General features: G+C 42.6%; 1 protein-coding gene across 1 annotated transcript in view; it reads right to left on the bottom strand.

Moving 5' to 3' along the window:
- The window catches only part of HACL1 (2-hydroxyacyl-CoA lyase 1), a 56,093-nt gene extending 52,903 nt beyond the window's left edge, over nucleotides 1-3,190 (bottom strand). The window contains exons 1-2 of the mRNA XM_007936720.2: nucleotides 3,101-3,190; nucleotides 2,814-2,918 (exon numbers count right to left, since the gene is read on the bottom strand). Coding sequence (XP_007934911.1) covers nucleotides 2,814-2,918; nucleotides 3,101-3,190 — 195 coding nt within the window. The remainder of the gene's footprint in view (nucleotides 1-2,813; nucleotides 2,919-3,100) is intronic.
- Nucleotides 3,191-11,018: the final 7,828 nt, after the last annotated feature.

Here is an 11,018-nt window from a genome sequence, read left to right as displayed (position 1 = left end):
AAAAAAAAAAAAAAAGATAGCTCAGGCATCATCTCCTCTGGAAAGCTTTCCCTGAAATCTTAGGCTGAGCCGAGTGCCCCTTGTCTGCGCTCCCCACAGCACCCTGGACATACTTCTTTCACAACACTTTACACATGAGAGTGAAACTTTCTGTGTCTGTCTTTACAGGTAGGTTATTAGCCTGTTAAGGACAAGAACTATATTTCATTCATCTCTATATCCAGTATCCAACATAACACATGGGACATGGGGATCCCTCAACTAACTTTATTATTGTCATCAGTTACCATTAAGTCAATTTCAACTCATGGGACCCCATATGTGCAGAGTAGAACTGCTCTGTATGGTTTTCAAGGCTATGACCTTTCAGAAGAAGATCTCCAGGCTTGTCTTTCAAGGCATCTCTGGGTAATTTCAAAATCCCAATTTTTCAACTAGGAGGTGAACGCTTAATCATTTGCACCATCCAGGGATCCTCCAACTAAGTTTACAGGGATTGAAATAAAACTTTAAGCTGAATTCTTTCTTCTAGCTCCTCACCTCTAATCCATAATCTATTAAAAACAAAAAACAAACTCATTGTCACTGAGTTTATTCTCACTCATGGCAACACCATGTGTTAGAGTAGAACTGCTCTTCAGGGTTTTCTTGGCTATAATCTTTATGGAGGTAGACTGCCAGACCTTTCTTCCATGATATTGCTCAAAGGATTGAAGCACCAACTTTTAGATTAGTTGACAAACACAAACCACTTGTGCCACCCTGAAAAAAAAAACACCCTATACTCACTTCCATTGAGTCAATTCCAACTCACAGCAACCTCCACTGGGTTTCTGAGGCAGTAAATCTTTATGGAAGTAGATTGCCCCGTCTTCCTTCTGTGAAGCAGCTGGGGTGTTTGAACTACCACGCTTCTGGTTAGTAGGCAAATGCCTTAGGCACTGTGCCACCAGACCTCCTTACAAGATCATCTTGCTTAGGTACAAATCTCCCACCTGTTTAGAAAAACAGGTTTTTTTTTAGGAGAAAAAACAAAGTCTCTCCTTTGTCTATTGAATAAAGTCCAAATTCCTCTTCCAGGTAGAGAAGATTCTCTGTACTCCCCCCCTCAGCCTACCTATCCAATCTCATAGACCACCATGGTTTCGAGATACTGTGATGGACCAGCATGAACAAACATTACCTCTACAGGCAATCTTCTTCATCTCACTCTTAGAGTATTGATCACTCCCTCAGTGCTACTACTCTTCCTTATACGTACATTGTGAGAGTTATTATGCTAGATAAATTTTTTCTGTATGCCTTCTCACCCTCTTAAACTTTGATCAACTTCAAAGTCAAGATTATCTCATTCCTTCTTCATATACCCTCTCTTCCACAGTTAAGTAGCACAATACCTACTAAATAATATTTGCTCAGGTAGCGTAGTGCCTAAAGCACTGCTAACCAGAAGACTGGCGGTTCAAACCCACTAGCCACTCGTCAGGAGGAAGGTTGGGCAATCTATTTCCTTAGTGATACCACCCCAAAAACCCAAGGAGGGGTCGCTATGAGTCGGGTCCAACTCGATGGCAAATAACAACAACATTAAATGTCTGCTGTATGAAGAACTAACCAGTGGCATATCTCCTACCTCTAGAATAATAGTAAAATATAGGCCCCATTAATACATCAATAGCTTCATCTTTCCATTCAGATGAAAGAATGTTGTCCCAACTAATAAAAGATAGAAGCAACAGAAACTTAAGACCTGTTAGTTTGAAGGTTAAAAAAAAAAAAAAAAAAAATTCTCTCACCTTGTAAATAAAGAATGTCATTCAATTATTTTAAAATGTATTAAGTATTTATATCAGCAGAAGCCCCAATTAAGCCAGGTACTGTAAGGGATAGAACAACAAATGAACCATGATCCCAACTCTCCAGAGGCACACATCTGACGGAGGTCAAGGCATAGCAAGAGCCTGAATTAGAGTGCAACAGTGTGAGTGAAAAGCAGGACTACTTAACCGCAGACAGGCTGCACAAATATGAAAATGTGATCTTTTAAGCCAGGCTTGCTGAAAGAAGGGTGAGTCTGGGTTGACAGGGAAACACTGAGACTGAGCTGACAAAAAGTCTTATCTTCCTTTCCCAAACTTCCAAATAAGCCACTGATAAAGGTGGCAGTGTGATGTAGTAGAAAGAGCACTGGACAGGGATTTGGGACATTTGAGTTCCAACTGTGCCTTTACCATTTGTGACATCCTTCAACTAGCCAAGCCACCTACTATATAACAAGAAAGTCACTCATTCATTCTGCAGGCATCCTTCTAAGCACTGGGAATACTACTAGCTAGCAGAGAAGAAATAACCTCCCTGCTCTTCTTGGAGCTCACAGCCTAACGAGGACCATACACAAATAACACACTGAAATAGACATATAATGACAAGTAGTTGTGCAAAGTGATAAGGAAATTATAAGAGGTTTGGATTCGGACTGGGAAATTGTCCCTTCCAACTCTGACACTCTGGACTTTGAAGAACACGACGCAGCACAATGGTTAAGAGCATGGACTCTTGATCTACAACTCCTGGGTTCAAATGCTGGCTCTGCCGCTACCAGTGTTGTCACCTTGTGCAAGTAACTTAATCTATCTCACTTCTCATCTCTCAACTAAGATTAACAACAATTCTAGCCTAATAGGATTCTTGTGATTAATATGTGTAAAGGACAAGAACAGTGGTAAGGGCTATCTAAATGGCTACAATTAATATTTGCCATCATTACTGATTATTCCCAATAACGGATTTAACTCTCTGCGTCCAATACTCACCGCTTGCTCATTTCTCATTCCTATGTACTTGATGCCCAGACTCTGCGCGGCGATGGCGATTTCGGTCACTGGGATACCTACGATACCAAATATGTATTCCACATCCTGGAGGTCGAAGAAGACAGGAATAAACGCCCGGAGCCTGCCACATCCTTCGCTCTTCCCGGGGTACTAAAAAAACAACCCGGCCGCAAACCACCTCCCGCTCGCCTCGTTTCCAAGACAACCCCTAGCCCTCGCCGGCTTCCGTAAGAACCTTCCGTCAGCCCCAGTTAGATAGATCGTACTTGTGTTTTCAGGGCCTGGGCTACGACTTTAGCACCCGACACTTGCTCCTCACTCCTGTCGCCGCGCTCTGCGAAATCACTTCCTGACATCTTCTACCTAAAAGTTCCAGGCACTTTCGCAGCCGACAGCCAAGTTGACACAGGTCACCTAGAGAAGGAAACCTCGGAGACAGACCCTCGCGAGCCAATTGTTGGACCTCTCCTCTGACTGACAGGAGGGCAACCAACCGCTTTAAATAGCGGGAAGGAACAGGCGAGGCAAAATCAGCCCGCGCTCAAGGTGAGGCAGAATGTAAACATATCTTTTGTCCAATCAGGACCGTGCACTCTTTTCAGCTCCTCCAGTCTTGGAGTTAGAGTGTCAGAGGAGGCGGGAGTAGCAGGAGGCGGCGGCCTATGCCAAGCAGGTAAGAAGTCAAACTTCGGAAGGCTCGGGGCGTGACTCTAGCCTCCATTTCTGAATCTCTTAACATCTCGAAGCTTTTCGGGACCACAAGAGGCGAGAGGCGCATGCGTAGAGTCGTGGCGGGGGCGCCTCGGATCTGAGGACAAGCTTCACAGCTCCGCAGAGGCTGTTGGGATTTGAGGTCGGCTGTACCGCGTCCTGCGGTTGGTGGAAGTGATTACCTTAAGGTTTTGTGGTCACGCTTGGCCTCACTAAGTATCCTGTTTTCTAGGCTTTTACTTAATGCTTTCATGACTTCTTGGCTTTGCAATTTGTAAATTATAGTATTGTGTGTTGCTTAAATCCGTATTGTGCGGGAGATCTCTGTAACCATGTTTATAGATTAGGAATTCAAGCTTTAAAGGACGCATTAAGTAACTCGCCCAAAACCATTGGACCCAGAACTTGCTTCTGACTCCAAATCATGCACTCTATCCACTGTTCATTTCTTAGGTCACAAAAACTGAGAAAGATCCGTTGAACCTTGTTAGTTTTTAGACATATTTTCCCCTAACATTTGCTACTAATCCACATTATTCTGTCTTTACAAAGTCAGGAAACAAAGGTTTTCATAATTCTTAGATTCACCCCCTATCTGCAACCAGCCCCTGCACTGTAACTTGTCCTCTGGTTTCTTTCAAGATTTTTTTCTTTCTCTTTGATTTCTGCAGTTTGAAAATGATAAGCCTAGGTGTCGATTTTTGGTAATATATCCTTCTTGGTGTTCTCTGAGATTCCTGGATCTGTGGTGTAGTGTCGATAATTTAGGAAAATTCTCAGCCATTATTATTTCAAATATTCTATTCCTTTCTCGCTTCTCCTAGTGTTCCCGTCATACCTTTTATAATTTGGCGCACGATTTTTGAATATTCTATCCCACTCCCTACCCCCCACCCCCAAAGTCTAGTTTCTCTTTGCTTTTCAGTTTGAGAAGTTTCTGCTGACATATCTTCAAACTCACTGATTCTTTCCTTGGCTGTGTCCCGTCTATTTTGAGCTAATCAAGGCATTCTTAATTTCTGTTGCAGTGTTTTTGACATTCCCCTTTGAGTATTTCTCAGTGTTCCATTCTCTCTGCTTAGGTTATTATTATGGTCTTGCATGTTGTGTTTTCCATTAGAGCCTTTACCATATTAATCAGTTCCTTTAAATTCCTGATCTGTTCATCTCTGCCATATCTGAGTCTGGTTCTTACATTTGCACAGACGCTTCAGACTGTGGTTTTTGCCTTTTAGTATGTCTTGTAATTTTTTGTTGGAAATTGAGCATGGTATATAAGGTAAGAGGAACTAAAGTGCTTTCAGTTGTAAAGTTATGTTGCTGTTGATGTAGTGTTAAGTGTGGGAGAAGGGGAAACGTTCTATCCTGTGACTAGGTTTCAGTATTTTAGTGAGCCTGTGCCCCTGAGTTGTGACCTTCACAGATGCTTCTTAACTTTTGCCCCTTTCCCCCATCCTTTATGTGAAACAAGAAGGCTAGAAGGACCTGGAGTTGGGTATTTCTTTTCTCTCCATGTTGAAAGTTAGAAGGAAGCTGAAATTTGGCAGTTCTCCTCCATGTGGAAGGCTAGATGTGGCTGGAGCTCGATATTTCCCCACTTCAAAGTTTGTTGTTAGCGGTAGTCAAGTTGACCCCGAACTCAAGGTGACCCCATGCATAGCAGAGCAAAATGCTGCCCAGTTCCTGCACCATCCCTGTGATCAGTTGGGCATCAGACTGTTGTAACCCATAACATTTTCACTGGCTGATTTTCAGAAGTAGATCACCAGGCCTTTCTTCCTAGTCCATCTTAATCTGGAAAGTCTGTTGACATCCCTACAGTATCATAGCATGAGGAGTATTGGCAAGGATTCAAACCCAGGCCTCCTACATGGGAGGTGAGAATTGAGCCACTGAACCACCAGTGTACCTCCAAATCAGTTAAAAAAAAAAAGAAGAAGTGTGCACAGTTGAACTGCACTCTATAGGCTTTTCAAGGTTGTGATCTTTCAGAAGCAGATTGCCAAGCTTTACATCCAAGACAACTCTGGGTGCATTCAAATTGCTAACTTTTCAATGAGTAGTTGAACACTTAACCAGTTGCAGCACCCAGTAAATTAACCAAAAGAAAAAAAACCTGGAGTACTTGACTGCTAACCAGAAAGCTAGCGGTTCAAATCCACCAGCCACTCCTCGGAAGGAAGGTTGGGCAATCTACTTCCATAGTGATACCACCTCAGAAACCCAAGGAAGGGTTGCTGTGAGTCAGGTCTGACTCGAAGACATGTAAGAACAACAACAAACCTATTGCTGTCAAGTTGATTTGACTCATGACAACCCCATATGTTACAGAGCAGAACTATTCCATAGGGTTCTTGACTGTAATCTTTACAGAAGCCAATCACCAGGCCTTTCTTCTGTGGTACCATTGAGTGGGTTAAAACCACCAATCCTTAGGTAAAAATCATTTGCAGCTCTCAGGGACCTTCCCTATGGTTAGTGATAAAACCCAAGTTGGCTAGGCTCTGGTAAAGCAATTTCCCTTCAGGACAGATCTTTGTCAAGGAGAACAGAGCACTATTTAAAAATGTTTATTTTTCCCCTCCCCTGGTAGAGGTTTAGGTTGTGGTAAAGGCATAGGCACAGCAGATTTTTCATCCAGGCTTCTTCACAGTTAAAATATGGTGGGGCTCAGTGAAGTTAGGCCTCCTGGAATTCTTTCCCTTTCACACCAGTCCACTTTGAGTCTCCAACAATTAACCAGTCACCATTTAAGTACTGCTACAAGGAGCTCTGGTGGCATAGTGCCTAAGGCATTTGACTGCTAACCAGAAGGTTGGTGGTTCAAATCCACCAGCCACTCTATGGAAGGAAGACTTGGCAATCTACTTCTGTAAAGATTTACTGCCTTGGAAATGCAGGGGGCCGCTGTGATTCAGAGTCGACTTGATGGCAATGAGTTTGTTTTTTTTTTTTTCTTTTTTACTGGACAGTGGGTCTGGTGGCTGCGGTGGTGGTGGAGATCAGCAGCAGTAGTGGAGGTCTCTGCTCCCAGTAAGCTAAGTGGTGATTCTCTAGGAGGCTGTCTTTCCAACTTTTTTTGCTTTATAACTTCAGTTCTCTGATGGATCTAAAATGATTTTCAACATTTTTCTTGTTGTGAGGACAGGAAGGATGACTTACCCACCAGATCAGAAACCAGAAGTCCCTAACTTTTGAAAACACATTTTTGGGTGGAAAAATTGCTTGCAATTATGTGGTTTCCAGTGCTGCCACCTAGAAGTTGTTAAACCGTCTGTTCAGTAACAATAAACATAAAATCTCCAGTAGTAACAGAGTGGAACTTTGCATTTTTTGATGATTTGGGCTGTTTTTAAGCAAAAAGACCAGTTATATGTTGGCCATGAAAAACAAGAAGAGAGAGGAACAGGTCATAGGCAGTGAAATGATTGAGAAGCCTCAGGAGTGAAAGGCTTTCTAAGACAGAGATTTTTGAACTACAGGCAGTCCCCAGGTTATAAACATCCAATTTATGTACAACCGACCCTCATAAAGCCTACTGTATTAAAAATTTGAGGTACATATGATAGTTCATAATAACTTTGCATCACACATCAAAACGTTATAACTGTATTTTTATGTGTGATGCAGTGAATTGCTTGGTATGTCCCTTCTAGCCATGGTCTTTGTGACTCTCACTAGATGATTGGGTAAAAAACAAAAACTTACTGCTGTCGAGTCGAGCCAGACTCATAGCAACCCCTTCTTGGGTTTCCGAGGCGGTATCTTTATGGAAGTAGATTACTAAAGATGATTAGGTAGTACTATGCAAATGTGAGGTGCTTGTGGCACACCAAGGGGATTGGATAGCTTGTTAATAATGTAAATAAGGTGCATAGCACCCTTGATTGGGGAGGGACCATGCAAATAAGGTGTATGGAACCCTAACTTGGGGATTGGTCAGTTTTACTATCTAGCTCGGCTTAAAATAAGCTATCCCAGAGGTGGGAAAGGGGGATTTCACTACCATCAAGAAACAAGAGCTAGGAGTGGAATGTATCCTTTAGACCAGAGATCCTGTGCTGAACCTCCTCAGCCCAGGAGACAGAGCATTATAACACTTTGCTGAGACCATGAGAGATGGTTATAAGCAGCAGCAGAGAAACAGTGGCAGCAGAGGCAGCAAAAATCAAGACACTAGCACAAGGAGAGCAGTGGGCTTCCTGGTCCATGGAGTAAGAAAGCTGAGTGCCTCCAGGCCAAAGCTTACTGGTGGAGTAGGATACCTCTATTGGCAGAGCTAAAAGAGCTTTATAATACTTACGCAAGCAGGGCAAAGGCCAGGTCAAGAGGCCGAGGGCCAGAGACCTGCCTTTGGGCACGGTTAAGGGGAGGCTGTCCTGATCCAAGAACTGTATGCAGAGCATTCCTGATCCTGAATTGTAACCTGTTACTTCTCTAATAAACTCCGTAATCTTGAGTATTGTCTGAGTTCGGTGTGGCCACTGCAATGAATTGTCGAACTCAGCAGAGGGCTGTGGGAGGAACAGTTGGTGTCAGAATTGGTAAGAAGGTTGGAGGATGGTGGCATATCTGACCTCCATCTCATAGAAATTAGCTTTGGGCCATAGCTGTTGGTCTTCTCCCTGGTGAAGTTAGAGAAGGTCAGATGACAATGCCCCCACACCATTTTTACGTCATGTTAAAGATGTTTTATTGTATCTGGAAATATTTCTTTAATGTTTTTCTTATGCATAGAAAGGTACGCTATATACTAAGAAAACATTTGACTAACTGACGTTACATACAAACTGTACCTAACTGTTCCAATTTATGTACAGATCCAACTTAAAGACAGATTCAGGAACAGAACTTGTTCGTAATCCAGGGACTGCCTATGTTCAAGAAAATATGCTAAAGCCCAATAAGACTTTGTGGTATTTGAACCAAGACTTTTGGTTAGTAGGTGAGTGAGTTAACCGTTTACACCATCTCAAACCAAAACCAAACCCACTGCTGTCAAGTTGATTCCGACTCATAGCAATCCTATAGCACAGAATAGAACTGCTCCAGAGGGTTTCCCAGGCCATAAATCTTTATAGAAGTTGCCTCCTATGTCTTTCTACCACAGAGTGCCTGGTGGATTTGAACCACTGACCTTTCAATGAACATCCAAGTGCTTTAACCACAGTGCCACCAGGGCTCCTGAACTATGGAGGAACTCTGAAAGGTCTTCCCTCTCCATTTCAGTCCTCCAGCCCCCACCCCAAGCAGAGGAGAGTGAAACGGTTGCCTCCCCTATTCTCATGGTCTAGCCTGAGGCAACTCATCTAAGGAAGAGATTTCTTTGAAACATTTAAAGAAAAAAAAATGCTGATCTTGCATTCTATTCCAGAATGTACCTATGTTTTGTGACAAAATGACATTTTTATTGAGAGATAATAAACATACAATAAAATGCACAGATCTTAAGTGCCAATTAAATGAGTTTTGATAATTGTATAAACCTGTGTTATCACTACACAAAATTTAAAAAAAAGACATTTTTAAGTACTTAGCTATCAGATACAGTTGACATCCCAGAAACATGTAAGACATCTTTGCTTGACTTCAGAGAGTTTCTGATACAGTGGATCCTGTCCCTGTTTGAGAAGCACAGAACCCGTCCCCTCCATCATGTTGTTGTTGTTGTTATTTGCCGTCGAGTCGGCCCCGACTCATAGCGACCCCTCCTTGGGTTTCCGAGGCAGTATCACTACGGAAGTAGGATTGCCCAACCTTCAGAACCCGTCCCCTACATCATGTAGTATTGTTTATATCAGTACCTATGTGATAGTCTCTACCTCATTACATCAGAATCACTTGTTTTACATGTACAGTTGCTTAGGCCCTACCCCACTGAGTCAGTGTCTTAGATAAGTCGTTGTTGTTGTTGTTATGTGCCGTTGAGTCAGCCCTGACTCATAGCGACCCCTCCTTGGGTTTCCGAGGCAGTATCACTACGGAAGTAGAATTGCCCAACCTTCCTTCCGAGGAGTGGCTGGTGGGTTTGAACCTCCAGCCTTCTGGTGAGCAGGCAAGTGTCTTAGCCACTATGCTACCAGAGCTCCCTTAGATAAGTTAGACACCTATATTTTTTTTCAAAGCTACCTGGCTAATTTTTATTTGCTGTCTGAATTGAGAACCACTAGCTCTAGCTCTTTATTTGAAGGAGCCCTGGTGGCACAGTGGTTAGACTGCTCAGCTGCTAACTGAAAGTTCAGAGGTTCAAACCCATGCAGTGGCTCCACAGGAGAAAGACCTGCTTCCATAAAGATTGCAGCCTAGAAAAGCATGGGGCAGTTCTACTGTATGACATGAGGTTGCTATCAGTCACAATCAATTGAATGGCACCTAACAACAATGACAGCAGCTCTGTACTCATGCTGGAAAACATTAGGTAATAATTAAATCCATGATTGCTTAACTGTTACCAAAGTAATACTATTGATTAACTTGGACCTAATAGCTCAAGGCTGGTTAGACATAGCACATATCTATACAGCAGGTAGTCAGTTCAAGGGGTCTTGTGCCCCCTTTGGTGTTTCTAGAATCATTGACAGAACTACTCGGTACAAAGTGCACTGAAATGTCTAAATTAGGCCAAATGCCCTGAATCCAGGGGATTAACTGGTTTTTCAAAGGGATAAATTCTCAGCTGGCTGGATTATGGCCAAAAAGAAATGTCATTGAGCTTATTTAAACTCGTCTCCACCTTTATACCTTTCCGTTCTGGGTGCAGTGAGCCACTGTTCACTTGGGTCTGATGATTCAGCAGAAGCAATGCAAATCTTCACCTCCAGGATTAGCAGGATCAAGGAACAATTATTTTCCCAACCCAATTGTAATTATAGGATCCCAAGGATTCTTTCCTAACTCACCCAAGGCTCTTGGTGCAGACTTTGTAGACATTAACAATGTTCTTTATTACTTAGTTTGGCAGTAACCCAAAACTCATGATTCTGACTCTTAGCGACCCTACAGGACAGAGTAGAACTGCCCCATAGGGTTTCCCAGGCTATAAATCTTTACAGAAACAGACTGCCTCATCTTTCATGTGTAAAGTGACTGGTGAGTTCGAACCAATGTCCTTTTGATTAGCAGCCAAATGCTTTAACCACTATGCCACCACAATTCCTTTGTTTGGCAGTAGGCATGGATATTTATTCATTTGGAGGAAGAGGAGAAGACCAAAAGAAGACCAAATGTAATTTTTTTTTTTTTTTAACTTTTACATCTTTTTTTTTTTTATTAGGATTTGGGTGAAGATTTACAGAGTAAATTCACTTTTCATACAGCAGTGCACATTTACTTTGTCTCATGTCATTGACCAAATTTTACAATGCAGCAGCTCCCCTCCCACTTCCTCCCCTTAGTTACCTCCTCCCAGTGTCCATCCCTTCATACTCTTCGAGAGGCCCATTGTCTGCCAACCCTGTATATGATCTTGGATAC

The sequence above is a fragment of the Orycteropus afer genome, unplaced genomic scaffold (genome assembly GCF_000298275.1).
Source record: "Orycteropus afer afer isolate SDZICR_OR568_19922 unplaced genomic scaffold, OryAfe1.0 scaffold00003, whole genome shotgun sequence".
Classification (NCBI taxonomy): Eukaryota; Metazoa; Chordata; class Mammalia; order Tubulidentata; family Orycteropodidae; genus Orycteropus; species Orycteropus afer.
This window is presented reverse-complemented; position numbering and strand designations above follow the sequence as displayed.